Source organism: Saimiri boliviensis, chromosome 8 (assembly GCF_048565385.1).
Source record: "Saimiri boliviensis isolate mSaiBol1 chromosome 8, mSaiBol1.pri, whole genome shotgun sequence".
Taxonomy (NCBI): domain Eukaryota; kingdom Metazoa; phylum Chordata; class Mammalia; order Primates; family Cebidae; genus Saimiri; species Saimiri boliviensis.
Genome location: NC_133456.1, coordinates 8470164 through 8489584, shown reverse-complemented (window position 1 = coordinate 8489584; position 19421 = coordinate 8470164). Strand labels below are relative to the sequence as shown.

The 19421-nt window shown below is 51.6% G+C and overlaps 1 protein-coding gene across 1 annotated transcript in view; it reads right to left on the bottom strand.

Moving 5' to 3' along the window:
- Positions 1 to 11094, bottom strand: part of TKT (transketolase) — a 30453-nt gene extending 19359 nt beyond the window's left edge. Inside the window, exon 1 of the mRNA XM_039477293.2 lies at positions 10868 to 11094. Within this exon, the coding sequence (XP_039333227.1) occupies positions 10868 to 10974 (107 nt within the window). The 5' untranslated portion in view covers positions 10975 to 11094. The remainder of the gene's footprint in view (positions 1 to 10867) is intronic.
- Between the last annotated feature and the right edge of the window lie 8327 nt (positions 11095 to 19421).

Here is a 19421-nt window from a genome sequence, read left to right as displayed (position 1 = left end):
TCAGCTGGAGGCCACCCCAGTCAGGCCGACCTCTCATCCTTCCCACCTCCAAGGGCAGCCCCAGCCCTGGGTGACCCTGTTTCTCAAGCCGCGGTCCCATTAGGAGGAAGCCTTGGTGGCAGAAGGATGTGGGTGGACACTGGGCCAAGCGTTCTGGGAAGGAAAAAGGGTGGCACGTGCAGGGCTCCACCTGCCCCGTCCACCTTGATACCCCAGAGTGACAGTCCCACTGGCCACCAAGGAGTTCCAGGGAGAAACGGTATGGCACAGGCTCTTTCCGCATGTGGCAGGGGCATGCCCAGGCCCAGACAGAGTAGATGTGGAGAGAGGAAGGTCAGCCACGAGGTGACAGCAAGGGCGAGAAGTGGAAGCTGCAGCTGATCCTCAGCCTTCCTTGCTAGGCCTACAGCCTTTCATCCCCTGCAATGCTGCATCCAGCCTCCTGTGGGCACACCGTTCACTCCCACCAGGTAAGCACGAAAGAAGGAACGCTTAGGATCCAAGTGTCCCCCCAATCCTCCCCAGGTTTTGGGGGCTCTCCCTCAGCTGGGCACCCTGGGTTGGAAGTGTGAGCTGTGCCAAGTTGGGCTTGGTGACTTGAGCAAGTGCTTCACCAACCCAGGGCTCAGCTTCTTCACTTGGGAGAGGGTCTGGGAGATGCAGTGAGATAATGCACACACAGTACCCAGGTCTCTGGCTAGCTGCCACCACCCACCAGGGGACCAACCCTCTCAGCACCTCCAGCTCTTTACCTACAGGCTGGGATGGTGACATCCCCCAGCCCTGCTGGCCACAGACAGGCAAGAGGGAAGAAATAAACCAAGGACTGAGGCCAAGCGGTGCACACCGTGAAGCACCGAGCACACAGGAGACAGTTACTTTCAGGCTCAACTTACTAGAGGGCCGCTGGGGCCGAAGGCATACATTTAAGCCTGTGGTCTCCCCAGGGCTGGAGTTTTTCCTGCCATTCATTCCAGACTGCCTGCCCAACTGCAAGTGGACGCCCCATTCCGTGGCGCTGTGTATGACACCTCTGGGTCAACATCGGCAGGAGATGAGATGAGGAGCGTGGTGGGAGGCTGCAGGGCGCTTACGGCACACCCCGGCTCTGGGACGAACCGGGCTTACAGGCACACTTGACGGTTTGTTCCAACAAACCAACCCTGCCTTGGCCAGACAGGCCACTTACAACCCCAGTTAGTCCAGCCTATGAAGGTAGTGTGGACAGCTTAGAACCAGATCCAAAGAAATGTGCTTAAAGCCTCCCCCACCACTACTCCCCTCCACGACAGCATATATACTTCTAGATGTCCCCTGCCCAGGAGGCCCTCTCATCGCTTCAGTGTGCACTCCACCTGCTCACAGGTTTCCATGCAGGAAAAGGCCAGAGCGGCTCCCTCACCCTCCGGCCAGCCTCCTTCAAGAGATAACAGACGTCAGGCCAGGCGAGGTGGCCCATGCCTGTAATTCCAGCACTTCAGGAGGCTTGAGGTGGGTAGATCACCTGAGGTCAGAGGTTTAAGACCAGCTTTGCCAACAGAGTGAAACCTGTCTCTACTAAAAATACAAAAATTAGCCTGGCATGATGGCGGGTGCCTACAATCCCGGCTACGTGGGTGGCTGAGGCAGGAGAATCTCTTGAACCTGGGAGCTGGAAGTTGCAGTGAGCCAAAATTGCACCACTGCACTCTAGCCTGGGCAACAGACTCCATTAAAACAAAACAAAACAAAACAAAACAGGGCCGGGCGCGGTGGCTCAAGCCTGTAATCCCAGCACTTTGGGAGGCCGAGGCGGGTGGATCACGAGGTCAAGAGATCGAGACCATCCTGGTCAACATGGTGAAACCCCGTCTCTACTAAAAATACAAAAAATTAGCTGGGCGTGGTGGCGCGTGCCTGTAATCCCAGCTACTCAGGAGGCTGAGGCAGGAGAATTGCCTGAACCCAGGAGGCGGAGGTTGCGGTGAGCCGAGATCGCGCCATTGCACTCCAGCCTGGGTAACAAGAGCGAAACTCCGTCTCAAAAAAAAAACAAACCAAAAATACTCAGGAAAGAATCCCAGGATGTCAGGGTAGACATCTTCCTATGCCCTGAACTACCAGAGCTGGCTTCTGCCTGGAAAGAACCTCTGGCTCCAGACCTCAGATTGTATCTTCAGATCTCTGCCCTGTGTCACCTCCTCCAAAAAGTCCTCCCTGACCACACTATCTGAAATAGCTCTTCTTCCCTCACTCATGCTTGCCACCCGACATTATGTGGTTATTGCCTGTCTACCCTACTGGAATACAAGCTCCCTGAGGACAGAGCTTTGGGCCTTATACTGGCCCAAATGACTCGAGCCCAGGAATTTGAGACCAGGCTTAGCAATGTACCCTGCCTCTACAAATAATTTTAAAAATTAGCTAAGTATGGTGGTGAGTGCCTCCCAGCTACTCAGGAGGCTGAGGTGAAAGGATTGCTTGATCCGGGGAGGTCGAGGCTGCAGTGTGCCATGACTGTACCATTGTACTCCAGCTTGGGGACACAGTGGAGACCCTGCTCCCCACTCCCCCCAAAAAGGAATGAAATACTAATTCATGTTACAACATTGATGACCCTCTAAAAATTATGATAAGTTAAAGAGGCCAGACCCAAAAGAACTCATTCTATATAATTGCATTTATGTACAATGTCTAGAAGAGTTAAATTTAGAGACAGAAAATTAGATTAGTGGTTGCCCAGGACACTGAGGGTGAAAATGGGGAGTGACAGCAAATATCCAAAAGAGATCTTTTAGGGAATATGGTCAATTTTTGTAGTAAATCTCTGCAAATTCATTAAAATCACTTACAACGTTATGATACAGCAATTATACCTTAATCAAACTGCTAAAAATTTGTCTTCATTTTTTATTTACTTTTATTTTTTTGAGATAGAGTCTCACTCTGTCAGCCAAGCTGGAGGGCAGTAGTGGCATGATCTCAGATCACCGCAACCTCCGCCTTCTGGGTTCCAGTGATTCTCCTGCCTCAGCCTCCCAAGTAGCTGGGATTACAGGAACCCTCCACCACACCCAGCTAATTTTTGTATTTTAGTAGAGACAGGGTTTCATCATGTTGTCAGGGTGGTCTTGAACTCCTGACCTCAAATGATCCACCCACCTTGGCCTCCCAAAGTGCTGTGATTACAGGCATGAACCCTCACACCTGGCCTAAAAATTGTTGTTGTTGTTGTTGTTTTTAAAAAAGGGCCAGCCATGGTGGCTCTCATGCCTATAATCCCGACACTTTGGGGAGGCTGAGGCAGGTGGGTGGACCACCTGAGGTCAGGAAATCGAGACCAGCCTGGCCAACATGGTAAAACCCCACCTCTACTAAAAATACAAAAATTAGCTGGGTGTGGTGACATGCACCTGTAATCCCAGCTACTCCAGTGACTGAGGCAGAATTGCTTGAACCTGGGAAGTAGAGGTCGCAGTGAGCCAAGATCAGGCCACTGTACTCCAGCCTGAGCGACAGAGCGAGACTCTGTCAAATAAATAAATAAATAAATAAATAAATAAATAAATAAATGGAAGAAAAAGGTGCTAGGAGAGCTCAGTAGAGGAAGTTCTTGGGTGTCACACTTCCCTTCCAGCTGTGCAGTCCTCAGAGGTTCCACCCAGGGCACAAATGCAACTGACTTCTGAGCAACACCCAGCTGCAGACGGGCTCACCCAGCTCCCAGCACATCCACTGCCCCCTTCCTTGCCCCGCCATTCAGGGCAGGAGCAGAGCCTGCCTGAGGACCCAGTTCTGTGCAGGTCCCTGACCTCCAGGAGTGTTCCCAGCACCCAGGGCAGATAGCTGGTCTGTAGCAAGAAGGTTCCTGATTTTGTGGGGTGAGGCTACAGTGACAACAAGCCTGACTCAAGAGGCAATGCTGAGAGGTCAGAGCCACAACAGGGGCTGGAGATTAGTCAGAGTCCATGGGAAGGCACGAGAAAGTCTCAGCCAGATGCTAACCAGGTCCTGTACTTCACCTCCTGTTTCTTACAACACTGATCTCCAACCCCGCAGAGGAGAGGTCACTCTCATTGGCAGAGAGCGGCCAGTGTCTTCACACTGGGTGGGGAAATGCTGCTGCTGGGGCAATCTCAACCGCCAAACTCTTGCCTCAGTTGGGGCCACGCTGGGTCCTGAGGCAGCCCAAAAAGAGAAGCAGGCCCAGAGAGGCATGGCCTTGTGGGGCCAGAGACCCCGGGAGGTCCTCAAGCCTTCAGCCAAAGCACCCCAGTGTCAGAGCTGGGTAACTGGGATACAATCCCAGCCACTTTAAGGGCACAGAGAGCACCAGGATGTAAAACCAGCAACAGCAGGTGGTGGTACCCCAGAGCCCACTCACTCCACCTCCCAGCCCCACTCCTGAGGGACCCAGTTTGAAACCATCTAACCATGAACATCTCCTCATTACTTTGGGAGGCCAAGGCAGGTAGATCGCTTAAGCCCAGGAGTTTGAGACCAGCCTGGGTAAACTGGCAAAACTCCAACTCTACAAGAAATATAAAGATTAGCCAAGGCATGGTGGCTCAAGCTTGTGGTCCCAGCTACTCCAGAGGCTGAGGTGAGAGGATCATTTGAGCCCAGGAGGCGGAGGCTGCAGTGAGCAGAGATCGTGCCACGGCCTTCCTGCCTGGGCAATCGAGACCCTGAGATAGAAAGGTTTGTTTTGTTTTGTTTAAAAGACAGGGTTTTGCTGTGGCTCAGGCTGGGGTGCAGAGCCATGATCATAGTTCACTGCAGCCTTGAACTCCTGGGATCAAGTGATCCTCACACCTCAGCCTCCCAAATAGCTGGGACTACAGCATGCGCATCACCATGCACAGCCTTTTTTTTTTTTTTTTTTGGTAAAGATGAGGTCTCACTATGTTGCCAGGCTGGTCTTAAACTCCCAGGCTCAAGCAATCCTCCCACCCTGGCCTCCCAAAGTGCTGTGATTACAGGTGTGAGCCACCGCACCTGGCCAGAAGGGCCTTCCTAACGAAGACACAGCTGCTAGGAACAGAGCCAGGTTAGACTCACCTCCTTGAGTCTACCAGCCAGGCCTGGCCAGACATTACCCTCCCCAAGACTGTGGGTCAGAAACCCTGGGGGACTTGTGGGAAGCACAGACCACCTTCCCTTTTGAATCAGGCCTGATCGTGATGGAGTCCTCAGATGACACTTGTACTGTTTGGATGATGCCTGGTAAGGGAGAACTGAGAAATCTCTACCACTAGCCTCAGCGTCCAGGCCACTTCTGACAAGGTCATTGGGTTTTGTTTTTGTTTTTCTTTTTTTTTTTTTTTTTTTTTTTTTTTGAGACGGAGTTTCGCTCTTGTTACCCAGGCTGGAGTGCAATGGCGCGATCTCGGCTCACCACAACCTCCGCCTCCTGGGTTCAGGCAATTCTCCTGCCTCAGCCTCCTGGGTAGCTGGGATTACAGGCACGCGCCACCATACCCAGCTAATGTTTTGTATTTTTAGTAGAGACGGGGTTTCACCATGTTGACCAGGATGGTCTCGATCTCTTGACCTCGTGATCCACCCGCCTTGGCCTCCCAAAGTGCTGGGATTACAGGCGTGAGCCACTGCGCCCGGCCTTTTTTTTAAATTTTTTAAATTTATTATTATTTTTTCGAGATGGGGTTTCACCACATTGGTCAGGCTGGTCTCGAACCCCCAACCTCAGGTGATCCACCTGCCTAGGCCTCCCAAAGTGCTGAGATTACAGATGTGAGCCACTGTGCCCGGCCCTGGGTTTTGTTTTTCTAAAGCCAGGATGAGCTGGACCCTTGCCACAATTCCTTCAGCCCATGGAAGGAGATGACTCCAGAGAAGCTCTGGGCATTGTGGATGCAGCCTCAACAAAGCGCCTTCTGTGAGGGCTGTCCCTTCACCTCCAGGCCCAACTCCTGACAGAGGCCAGTGTCCTTGCTTCCCAGGCCTGGGGTCAGTGATGGCACAGGAAAGGGAAAGCTATCAAGAAACCAGCCTGGATCCTCACTGACAGAAAATACCCGCTGTCTCAGTGGGTGGCCAGTAAAAGACTGGACCAAAAAGCTGGACATGGTGGCATATGCCTGTAGTTCCAGCTACTCATGAGGCTGAAGCAGGATGATCGCTATAGCCCATGAGTTCAAGGCTGCAGGGAGCCATGACTGAGCCTCTGTAAACCTGGTGGGGGACAGAGCAAGACCCGTTTTTTTGTTTTGTTTTTGAGATAGAGTCATGCTCTGTCACGCAGGCTGGAGTAGAGTGGTGTGCTCTTGGCTCACTGCAACCTCCACCTACTGGGTTCAGGCAATTCACTTGCCTCAGCCTCCCGAGTAGCTGCGACTGCAGGCGCACACTGCCATGCCTGGCTAATTTTTTGTATTTTAGTAGAGATGGGGTTTCATCATGTTGCCCAGGCTGGTCTTGAACTCCTGAGCTCAGGCAATCCACCCACCTCAGCCTCCCAAAATGCTGAGCTTACAGGTGTGAGACCCTGTCTTAAAAAAAAAAAAGTGCCTGGCTAAGACCTTGTCAAAAAAGAAAGATAGAAAAGAGAAAGAGGAAGAAAGAAAAGAGAGAGAAAGAAGGAAAGAGAGAAAGAAAGAGAGAAAAGAAAGAAAGAAAGAGAGAGGACCGGAATGGATCAAAGTCCTGTGAGCTCCCCCAGAAAGGGGACATCCTGACAAATTGTCACTTTAGCTGTGACTACAGCCCAGATTGGGCCAGGGCTTCCAGACTGAGCCTTCACTCTATGCCTCACTGCAGTAAGGGGACAGTGGGCCTTAAGATAAACATCTGGGGACCAGAAACAGAACACTGCCTGTGTCTCAAGTCTTCCTCGATTAGCTCGTATGCACACACACAAACACACCCTTGGCACACACCTTTCAAATTATGATTGCATAGCAATGTTACTTCCTTCTGAAAAATAAGTTTTTCTTACCTCTTACCTTTTTTTTGCATATTTTAAACATATACATACACACAGCCACTGTATTTTACATATCTTTTTTTTCTTTTGCAAATGGATACTTTTTGAGTTCAGTGAGCTTCCCCCTCCAAGGCATTACAATGTAAACATGGTGTAACTCTCAGTCACCACAGTATCTTTCCGGAGGAGGAGTAAAGGCTAAAGGCTAAAGGCGGTGAAGAAATCAGACTTTGCCTAACAAAGAACTAGGAGATCCACTTGGCACCCCACTCTTTCAGAGCACCCTACACTTGTATATCTTATTTCTCTCTAATTGCCTTTCAAACTGACTAATATCCACCATGGTTGTACCTGGTCTTCCCCTTCACCTTTTCCACCATTCTCCAGCCTGGCACAGACCACTTGCCCAAGAAGCATTCTTTTTTTTTTTTTTTTTTTTTTTTTGAGATGAAGTTTCACTCTTGTTGCCCAGGTTGGAGTGCAATGGTACAATCCTGGCTTACTACAACCTCTGCCTCCCGAGTTCAAGTGATTTTCCTGCCTCAGCCTCCCGAGTAACTGGGATTACAGGCACCTGCCACCACACCTGGCTAATTTTTTGTATTTTTAGTAGGGATGGGGTTTCACCATGCTGGCCAGGCTGGTCTTGATCTCCTGATCTTTAGATGATCCACTCACCTACACCTCCAAAAGTGCTGGGATTACAGACATGAGCCACTGCGCTTGGCGGAAGCATTCCTATTTGCTTTTGGAGACAGGGTCTTGCTATGTTACCCAGGCTGGTCTTGAACTCCTGGCCTCAAGTGATCCTCCCGTCTTGGACTCCTAAAGTGCTGGCATTACAGGCATGCAACACCATGCCCAACTACTTTTCATTTCTTTTTTTTTTTTTGAGACAGAGTTTTTCGCTCTTGTTACCCAGGCTGGAGTGCAATGGCGCATTGGCTCACTGCGACCTCTGCCTCCTGGGTTCAGGCAATTCTCCTGCCTCAGCCTCCTGAGTAGCTGGGATTACAGGCATGCGCCACCATGCCCAGCTAATTTTTTGTATTTTTAGTAGGGACGGGGTTTCACCATGTTGATCAGGATGGTCTCGATCTCTTGACCTCATGATCCACCCGCCTCGGCCTCCCAAAGTGCTGGGATTACAGGCACGTGTCACGATGCCCAGCTAATTTTTTGTATTTTTAGTAGAGATGGGGTTTCACCATGTTGATCAGGATGGTCTCGATCTCTTGACCTCGTGATCCACCTGCCTCGGCCTCCCAAAGTGCTGGGATTACAGGCGTGAGCCACCACGCCCGGCTACTTTTCATTTCTTTCTTTTTCTTTTTTGAGACAGGGTCTTGCTCTGTCACCCAGGCTGGAGTGTGGTGGCATGTTCAAGGCTTACTGCAGCCTCAACCTCTTGGGCTCAAGTGATCCTCTGCCTCAGCCTCCCAAGTAGCTGGGACTACAGGTACACATCACCACACCTGGACAATTAAAAAATTTTTTTTTGACTGGGCACAGTGGGCAATCCCAGCACTTTGGGAAGACAAGATGGGTGGATCACCTGAGGTCAGGAGTTCAAGATCAGCCTGGCCAACATGGTGAAACCCTATCTCCACTAAAAATACAAAAATTACCTGGGTGTAGTGGCAGTTGCTTGTAATCTCAGCTACTAGGGAGGCTGAGGGAAGAGAATCACTTGAGCCCGGGAGGCAGAGATTGCAGTGAGCCAAGACAGTGCCACTGCACTCTAACCTAGCCAATAGAGCAAGACTCCATCTCAAAAAAAAAAATTTTTTTTAAGCTATGGGGTCTCACTGTGTTGCCCAGGTTGGTCTGGAACTCCTGGGCTCAAGCAGTCCTCCCACCTCGGCCTCCCAAAGTGCTGTGATTACAAGTATGCCCCGCCAAGAAGCATTCCTGACAGCATGAGCCCCACCAGATAGTATGGAATGGCCACCAATTACCTGCTTGGGCAAGTAACAACATACTAGCCTCAATGTCGCCATCTATAAAATGTGAATACATCTATTTTGCCAGACACCAAAAGGTAGGAAAAGAAAGAAAAGAAAAGAAAAAAAAGTAAAAAAAGAAAAAAAAAATGTGAATACAACACAATGTATCTCACAGGGTTATTTTCAGGATGCAACGGATGATGATGCTGTGTCATGCCACAGATTCCAACCTGGCAGCTCAGGAACCCGGTAAATATCTGCATGTTCTATCTAGCCCTGGAAGATGCTCAGATGTACAATACTACTTAGCTGGCTAATTGCTGTCTCTCTCCAGCTAGACCTCAGGCCCCCTGAAATGGCCAAAGGTAGCAGATTCAATAGTACAAAACAAGCCACACGAGGTGTGCAGAGCTACCGTGTGCCAGGCTGGCGAAGGGGGCGCTGGGTAAGCGAGGTCCCTGCCTAAGCAGGAGATACCCCACACACGTGGTAAGACTAATACAAACCTAGGAGAGCTAACAGGTCCAAAGTGTTCAAGGAAATGGGTGGGGGTGGGGGAAGGGCTTTCGAGAAAGACATCTAATCCCTTCTGAGGACAGCTTGTCTTAAAGGCACAAAAGGTGAATGTGTATCCACCCAGAAAGGTGAAAAATATTTCTTAATAATATATCCTGTATGAAATTGGCCAGAAGCCAGACTCTTGACTGCCTGAAACACAGAGCTTGTTTGGGAAGGTCTCTGGAAATCATCCACCACGAAACCCTCACAACCCTGTCAGGAGCCCGGCACACTGCTGGCACTGTGGCCTCCTAGCAGCCTCCAAGTAGAGCACTGGAATGCTTGAAATCATCCAGCGTGGTAAGTGCCATTACTATCCCCACTTTTACAGAGCTGGAAGCAGGCTCTGAAGTACTTCACTGGCTGACCCCTTCAATCACCCTACTGGATACATCCAGCTGCATGAACGGTGGCCCTCATTAATTATCCCTGTCCCTGCTACAGAGGAGGCTCCTTGGGATCAGCAACTGCCTTTGTCTACCTCCTAGGCCAGAAGGGCTGGCCGGGGAAGAATCTTGGGGGATGGGCACGCCGGGCATGCCAGGCCCTGCCAGGGAGAAAGAGCCCCTGGTGGCTGGCCCTGCCCCACGACTTCATTCCCGGCGCTAGGGCCCTGGAACTTCGTCCTTGAGGCGCTCAGCCTTCTCAGTCTCCTTCCCCTCCGCCTCCTCCTGCCCAGGTCAAATCATAGACCTCCCCTTTACAATGGATGCCTTGGTTCTGCATCCACGTGCCACCGTCCTCCTCCCTCTTCCCCGATCAGCCCGCCGCTGCCTGGCGTCTAAGCAGCCCCCTGCTCCAAACTCGGCCTAACCCGGGGTGGCAGGAGACCGGGGATGGGGAACGTAGTCTGGTCGGGAGAAGGCCAGGTGCGGGAGCCTCCTGCAAGAGGAGTTAAAACAGGCTCTCTGGAGTTGGACTGCTGGGGCTCAAATCCCAGATTTCTCTGTGTGTAACTTTAGGCAGCTGACTCACTCGGAGCCTCCGTTTCCCCATCTGGAGAGGCGAACACTCCCGGCGGCGCCCACACAGCCGGGTGGTGGAGAGGGTTAAGAGGGCTGCGTTCTCGGGAACAGCAGTAATGGTGGCCTTCCAGGCATCGCCCTAAAGGGGACTTGACGAGTCGTGAGCCCATCACCCGCGCCACCGTGCAGCGGCGTGGCCGGAGTCCCGCGGGGGACAGAGCCGGCCTGGGGCGCACGGGACACCGGGGCCCACGCGGCCGAGCCCGGGCAGCCGGGTGAGTGCGCGGCGCAGCGGAAGGGCGCCTGCAGCCCGGGGCCCTGCGAGGCGCGCGTCTCCGCCCTCTGATGGCGCCCGGGCCGCCTTCCTCGTCCTGGCACCGCGCAGCGCGACCCCCAGCCCACGGCGACCCCGGCTGCTACAGACGCCCCCTGCCCCGCCCGCGCCGCGCCCCGGGCCAGCGCTGCGCACTCACCCGGAGCCCGCCACCGTGGTGGCCTGGATGGAGCTGATGCGCAGGCGGTTGGCCGTGTCCTTCAGGGCCTGCAGCTTCTGCTGGTCAGGCTTGTGGTAGCCCTCCATGGTGCGGCGGGCGGGGACCGGGCACACACGCGGACACGCAGAGGTAGCGGCAGCTCCCGCGGCGACAAGCGGCAGCCGAGGCCGGGCGCCGGGCGGGGACGCGTTAAGACTCCGGGAGGGGCAGGGCGGGGGAGGAAGGCGGGGCTCGGATCACCCCAGGCCTCCGGCCCCGCCCCGTCCGGGGCCGCCGCCTGCCCGCTCCCCGCCCCTGCCTGGCTCAGAGCTGGGCGGCTGCGGACTGCTGGGTTCGCAGTTAACCACACACACCAATAATGATAGCACAACTAACAACTCAAGGTTCGAGGCTTGGCTCCTGCCTCGAAGGCCTCTCTGTCTCCCTCCTCCACACAGTCCTCCGTGGAATTGTCACGGGTAATCCCATTTTAGAGATGAACAAACTGAGGCTTGGCAAGGACAATCAAGGTCGCTAGGCTGCTGGGTGCCAGCGGACCAACCCCGGCTCCAACAGAGTGCCGGACTATTAGTGGTAACAGAATTTTCAGACGGCGTTTCACTGTTGTCGCCCAGGCTGGAGTGCAATGGAGCGTTCTCGGTTCACTGCAACCTTCGCCTCCCAGGTTTAAGCGATTCTCCGGTCTCAGCCTCCCCAGTGGCTGGGATTACAGGCGTTCACCACCACGCCCGGCTAATTTTTGTATATTTAGTAGAGCCGGATTTTCATCATATTGGTTAAGCTGGTCTCGAACTCCTGACCTCAGGTAATCCTCACGCCTCAGCCTCCCAAAGTGCTGGGATTACGGGCGTGAGCCACGTCGATCGGCCAACTATTATTACTTTTTAATAATTAAAAAAAATTGTTGGCCAGTGGTGGCTCGCGCCTGTAATCCAAGCATTTTGGCCAAGGCGGGCAAATCACCTGAGGTCGGGAGTTCAACACCAGCCTGACCAACAACATGGTGAAACCCCGTCTTAAAAAAAATAAGCCGGGCGCAGTGGCTCAAGCCTGTAATCCCAGCACTTTGGGAGGCCGAGGCGGGTGGATCACGAGGTCGAGAGATCAAGACAATCCTGGTCAACATGGTGAAACCCCGTCTCTACTAAAAATACAAAAAACTAGCTGGCCATGGTGGCACGTGCCTGTAATCCCAGCTACTTAGGAGGCTGAGGCAGGAGAATTGCCTGAGCCCAGGAGGCGGAGATTGCGGTGAGCCGAGATCGTGCCATTGCACTCCAGCCTGGGTAACAAGAGCGAAACTCCGTCTCGAAAATAATAATAATAATAATAATAATAATAATAATAGGCCGGGCGCGGTGGCTCAAGCTTGTAATCCCAGCACTTTGGGAGGCCGAGGCAGGTGGATCACGAGGTCGACAGATCGAGACCATCCTGGTCAACATGGTGAAACCCCGTCTCTACTAAAAATACAAAACATTAACTGGGCATGGTGGTGCGTGCCTGTAATCCCAGCTACTCAGGAGGCTGAGGCAGGAGAATTGCCTGAACCCAGGAGGTGGAGGTTGCAGTGAGCTGAGATCACGCCATTGCACTCCAGCCTGGCTAACAAGAGCAAGACTCCGTCTCAAAAAAAAAAAAAAAAAAAAAAAAAAAAAAAAAAATAATAATAATAATAATAATAAATAAAATAAAATTAAATAAATAAATAAAAATCGTTTTTTTCAGCTGGGCACGATGGGTCATGCCTGTAATCCCAGCACTTTGGGAGGCCAAGGCGGGCAGATAATGAGCTCAAGAGATCAAGACCATCCTGGCCAACATGGTGAAATCCCATCTCTACTAAAAATACAAAAATTAGCTGGGTGTGGTGTCATGTACCTGTAGTCTCAGCTACTCAGGAGGCTGAGGTGGGAGAATCGCTTGAACCTGGGAGGTGGAGATTGCATTGAGCTGAGATGGTGCCACTGCACCCAGCCTGGAGACAGAGGGAGACTAGGTCTCAAAACAAAACAAAACAAAACAAAACAAAACACACACACACACACACAAACTTTTTTCTTTGAGATGGAGTCAGTCACCCACTGTCACCCGGGCTGGAGTGCAGTGGAGTGATTATGGCCCCCTGCATCGTCAGCCTCCTGGGCTCAAGTGATCCTTCTGCCTCAGCCTCAAAAGTAACTGTGACTATTGGTGCATACTACCACGCCCGCCTAATTTTTGTCTATTTTGTAGAGATGGGATCTCACCATGTTACTCAGGCAGGTCTGGAACTCCTAAGCTCAAGCCATCCGCCCACCTCTGCCTCCCAAAGTGTCTGGATTACAGGCATGAGCCCTGGTGCCCAGCCACTCTGGGCTTTAGAGACCTGCACAGGGGATGGGGATTATTGAAAATGAGAATGAGATAGTGGTAACAACAACAATGCCAGGTGGTGATAACTGAGAAATTACTAGGGAAGACCCTTTACAAATTATTAGGGCCTAGAAACACTGCCAACTCTTAGGGAGGTTATTGGGTTTGCTTCCAGGTCTGAAGGGACAGGGGCACCCACCACTACTGTTACCACACCGCATGGTCCCCAGAGGAATGAGGCTCCCCAGAGTGGGAATAGGGAGGGGCCTTTCGTCACAGACACCGTCTCACTCAATCCGCCCACCACACTTGGCCAGTAAGGTCCATACTGCCTACAATGCCTATTTTACAGAGGAAGAAGCTACATTTGACAGAGGAGAGATAAAGGCAAGACCCTCAATGGGTGGCTGGGCAGGGGGCTAAAACCCTGAGAGTGCCAAGAGGCACCAGTGCCAAGAGGACACCACCCTGTGTCCTCTGTGTCCTCCCTGCATTGCCCATACTCAGAGAGCTCTGGGTCATGAGACAATGGCCTGAATTTGAGTGAGTCCCCAGCTTGCCTCCAGGTGCTCGTCTGCTGGCCTGGCCCCCAGATGCCCAATCAGATCGTAAGTATGGCATCCCATAGTGCCTGGCTCCTGCTGGCCCAGCCTGCAGAGACTGCCCTATGGTGTCTGGCTGGTGAGGACTCTGGGCTACGATTGGAATGAGGAGGGCCCAAGGGTGTGCCACCCTCAGAGGCCTGGCAAGTGCCACCTCTGTCCTCAGTCTGCTCACTGGTAAAAGGGCAAACCCTTGAAATCTTTTGAAAGCCCTGTGCCTTCCAACTCTGTGGCCCTTAGGCCAGTGGCTCCCTAAGGGAGTGGCCTCAATTTCCCCACCTGCCTAAAGGGACTCATCCTTATCACTCTGCAACCCCTCTGGTCTCTGACAGTGGCACAGGGCTCACCATGGCTCTGGGCACCTAGAAGTAATGGAAAGAAAATTGTCCTCTCCCCACCACCTGAGGCTCCAGGGACCTCAGAGCAGCTTCCTCTCCTCTTGGGGTTCTACATGAATGGGGCCTGTGACATTATGATATACATATATAGGTTCCTGGCTTAGAAATCCGCCCCTCCCCCAGCCCTTGTTATACCATTGGGGTGCTTTAGGCATCAGAAGCAGACCTCAGAAACAGTCTCTCAAGCCTTCTCCTACCTGCTCTTTTCCCCATGGCAGGATCTCCTCCTGGCGGTCTGTCTTGGAGCTGGCCATAAATCAATTCTCTCACATACCTGGTGTAATTGTAGGTCATTAGATCCCCATGAGAAGGGGTTCTGTCCCATACCCATGTGGAGGGAAGACCAGAGTGGGTGCAGAGTGATAAGGATGAGTCCGGTTAGGCAGGTGGGGAAATTGAGGCCACTCCCTTAGGGAGCCACTGTTCTAAGGGCCACAGAGTTGGAAGGCACAGAGCTTTCAAAGGATTTCAAGGGTTTGCCCTTTTACCCGATAGTGAGCTTCCCAGAGAGGCCAAGAAGAGTCAGGACACGCAGGTCTTGCTGGGTTTCCCCACTCAGTCAATTAGTATTAGATCATATACTTTTGGTCTAATCACGTTTCCCCAAGATTGTCAATCATCTCTATCCAGGAGCTTCTGGACAGGGTTCAGCAGCTTCTGGACAGAACACGTGGAGGCTCACAGGAAGGTGAACAAGAACTCATCCATGTGCTGGGACAGTGCACATTCCAGCTCTGTGGAAACAATGGCTCCTTCACCAGGGACCTTCCCTATGTGTCTCTTTGCCTAGCTGTTTATTTGTATCTCTTTGCCTAGCTGTTTATTTTGTATCCTTTAAGATAGCCTTTGTAACTAACCCATAAATGTATCTCTGCCTATGTGTCTCTTTGCCTAGCTGTTTATTTGTATCTCTTTGCCTAGCTGTTTATTTTGTATCCTTTAAGATAGCCTTTGTAACTAACCCATAAATGTATCTCTGCCTATGTGTCTCTTTGCCTAGCTGTTTATTTGTATCTCTTTGCCTAGCTGTTTATTTTGTATCCTTTAAGATATCCTTTGTAACTAATCCATAAATGTATCTCTGCCTATGTGTCTCTTTGCCTAGCTGTTTATTTGTATCTCTTTGCCTAGCTGTTTATTTTGTATCCTTTAAGATAGCCTTTGTAACTAATCCATAAATGTATCTCTGCCTATGTGTCTCTTTGCCTAGCTGTTTATTTGTATCCTTTAAGATAGCCTTTGTAACTAACCAGTAAGCGGTGCTTTCCTGAGTTTTGAGAGCTGCTCTAGAAAATTAATTGAACACAAAGAGGGAGTGGTGGGAACCCCAACCTGAAGCTGGTCAGTCCCAATCTTGCGACTCATGCGCAGGAGGAGGTGGTATTGGGGGACTGAACCCACAAAACTGTGGCTTCTCAGACTATCTTCAGGTAATTTGCATCAGAATGGAATGGAGTTGGAGGGCACCCAGCTGGTGTCATTGCAGAATTGATTGCTTGCTGGGTGTGTGGGGAGAAACCCCCACGAATTTGATCACAGGAACCTTTTGTGTGGATTGTTGTGGTGTGAGCACAGAGGAAAAACAGAGTTTGAGGGTTTTCCCTTTCTCAGCGCCCAAGGGTTTAGCCTTATTTTAAGAACTCTTGGTCTACCTGAAGGTCAGCTTCAGAACCAGAATCCTGGGCTAGCTGGAGGTGTTACCAGCACCCAGTTTGATCAGGGTGGTTCTTTTGTCCCCATGTCCCAGGGTCTTTATTCAAACACACACACCTCAGAAGTCATATGGCACTTGGGAGAAAGCCCTGGGATCCTGTCTGGCTTCCAGCTAATATCTGGCTCCCTGCTGCCCTCATGCCCCATCTCCTCCCAGCCTCCTATTCGCCCTCCCCATGGCTGCCAGAGAACTGTTCCTCCCCAGCTTAACTCCCACATTGTTCTTCTTCCACCCTTTGAATAAAATTCAGGTTCCCCAGCCCCACTCATCTCAGCCACACTGACCTTGCATTCCTTACAAAACACCAAGCCCACTCCCTCCTAAAGGTGTTGCACAGGCTGCCCCCTGAGCCAGCAGAACCCTTCCTGAGGCTCCTCACGTGGCCTGGATGTAGAGCCATGCTTCCCGTCACACTGCCTGTCCTGGTCTCTGCAGGGCTATCTGCCTATCTACATGATCTGTCAGCTCCAGGAGAGCCAGGATGCAGTCTCTTGTCCCTGGCTCTATCCCCAGGGACTACAATTGGGTCTGATATACAATAGGTCCTCAATGAATGCCTGCAGAATGAAAGCATGAATGTCAAGTGGTGTGCCTGAGGACACACAGCCAGCAAGTGCTAGTGCCCTTCATTCTGGCCTTTCTAGAAACAGAGACACAAAGGTGCTCTGTTGGAGGGTAGGAAGTGGCACAAATGTCCCGCTGCCGGCATCAGGTGCCAGCAGAGGCCACAGTGACCTCAGAGCAGAGCCACATGCTGGAATCTGAGCTGTCCCCCAGGACCTGTGCAGCACTAGGCAGAAGGGCACCTTCAGAGGATCCGGGATAGTGCGAGTTCCCACAAAGAGTTACCCACAGCCACTCCCCAGAGATCTCCAGGATCACTAAAAGGGACCTGAGGGGGGTCGGGGTCCTGAGGGGTGCCATGCCACCCAGTATTGTTACTGGACGATGGCTTTGATCACTGAGACAGGGCTGATGGATTGTAGTGGCTGCCTAGAATGGAATGTGGAGCAGAGAGTTCTGAATTGCCTTTCAGCCTGAAATGCCCTGGCGTGGGAGACTGGCCGTGTCAGGAAGTCCTGTTCCACCTCTTCGTGTCCCCTGTGTTTTGGGAACCCAGAGGGGGCTGCACTAAAGTCAGGAAAGAGGAACCCCAGGTTGCAGGAACTGTTTGACACTCACACTCACAGACAATGCTCACACACCCCTCACATGTTTGTTGTTGTTAAGAGACCCGCTGACGGTCGACTTTTATAATCAGGAAAATAGCAAAGTAGGCTGGGCGTGGGCTCACGCCTGTAGGCTCAGCACTTTGGGAGGCCAAGGCAGGCGGATCACTTGAGGTCAGAAGTTCCAGACCAGCCTGGCCGACATGGTGAAACCCCGTCTCTACTAAAAATACAAAAATGAGCCTGGCGTTTCGGTGGGGTCCTGTAATCCCAGCTACTTGGGAGGCTGAGGCAGGAGAATCACTTGAACCTGGGAGGCGGAGGTTGCAGTGAGGCAAAATCACTCCACTGTGTTCCAACCTGGGAGACAAAACTAGACTCCGTCTCAAACAAACAAACAAAACAAAACAAAAAAAGAAAAAGAAAATTCTATCTTGAAAAAGTAGCTAGTGAAGTTGGGGCTGAGTTGCATTTTTTCTGGACACACATTTTCTTTTCGTTTCCTATGATTATGTAAAGCTGCTCCTGTGTTTCATAAGCCAGGCTGCTGCCCTGGATGTTTTTGGGTTGGGAGCAAAGCCCCAGGCGGTGGGAGCTTGATGGTGCCTCTTCTGTCCTTGCTTTGCTATCCACATAAAACTCAGGGCAAAGCCATCCTGATGTGCTCCTGCATGCTCACCAAGTGGTCACTGATGAGGCATGAATGGGCCCTGGGCAGCTGCGTTCCTGAGTGACAGCACTGGGCATTGCTTTGGCAGGGCTGGGCCCACGAGTGTGCTCCCGGGGCATGCCTGGGCCAGCCTCTGGAAGCCCCAAGCCAGCACAGGGCTTGCAAAGGAACCAACATCCAGCTCTGGGTCCTCAGGACACTGTCTTTGATTCATATCCAGGGTTGGCCTCCTGCAGGGGCCTGGGAGGAGTCCTCGTGGGGTGAGTGGCAAGCTCGTGCCCTCCTGTGCTGAGTAGACAGCCTTGCTCCTGAGTACCCAAAAGGGGCATGTAGGTTGACTGAGTTTTATTACATCTATCTCTCCTCTCAATGCCTGAAATTTTCTTCTGGAGATATTTTTGGGGAAATGCCTCTTTTGATAATGTTGCTCCCAGGAAGATGAGAACACAAATGGTTCAGTTCATCCACGGAATGTCTGATTTCTCTTGCACTCAATTAATTTTTGCTTTTTAAAAATTCTTAATTCTTCTTCTTCCTCCTCCGCCTCCTCCTCCTTCCTCTTCTTTTTTGAGACGGTCTAGCTCTGTCCTCCAGGCTATAGTTTAGTAGCTCCATCTCAGCTCACTAGAACCTCCACCTCCCGAGTTCACGTGATTTTCCTGCTTCAGCCTCCCAAGTAGCTGGGACTACAGGCATATGCCACTGGGCCCAGCTAATTTTTGTATTTTTTTTTTTTTTTCCCTTGTTTGAGACAGAGTCTCACTCTGTCTCCCAGGCTGGAGTGCAGTGGCATGATCTCAGCTCACTGCAACCTCTGCCTCCCAGGTTCAAGTGATTCTCCTGCCTCAGCCTCCCGAGTAGCTAGGATTACAGGTGCACACCACTGCACCCAGCCAATTTTTGTGTTTTTAGTAGAGACGGGGTTTCACCATGTTGGCCAGGCTGTTCTCCAACTCCTGACCTCAGGTGATCCACCCACCTTGGTCTCCCAAAGTGCTGGGATTATACCTGTGAGCCACCATGCCCAGCCTAAAAACATTTCTGATTATCGAAGTCGGAAAAACCTGAAAGTACAGATTTTTTTTTTTTTTTTTTCCCCCAGACTGAGTCTTGCTCTTTCATCTAGGTTAGAGTGCAGTGGCACAATCTCGGCTCACTGCAATCTCCATCTCCTGGGCTCAGAGGGATTCTCCCACCTCAGCCTCCTGAGTATCTGGGACTACAGGCACACATCACCATGCCCAGCTCATTTTTTTTGTATTTTTGGTAGAGATGGTGTTTTGCCATGTTGCCCAGGCTGGTCTCTAACTCCTGGGCTCAAGCAATCCTCCCACCTCAGTCTCCCAAAGTGCTGGTATTATAGGCATAAACCATCATGGTTGGTCCAGAAAATTTCAAAGTGAACTGAAATCATGCACTATTCCACTCAAAGGGGACTACTGTTAAAATTGCTTGCTCATGGCCAGGCGCAGTGGCTCACGCCTGTAATCCCAGCACTTTGAGAGGCTGAGGCAGGAGGATCACAAGGTCAGAAGTTCAAGACCAGCCTGACCAACATGATGAAACCCCATCTCTACTAAAAATACAAAAATTAGCTGGTGTGGTGGTGCGTGCCTGTAATCCCA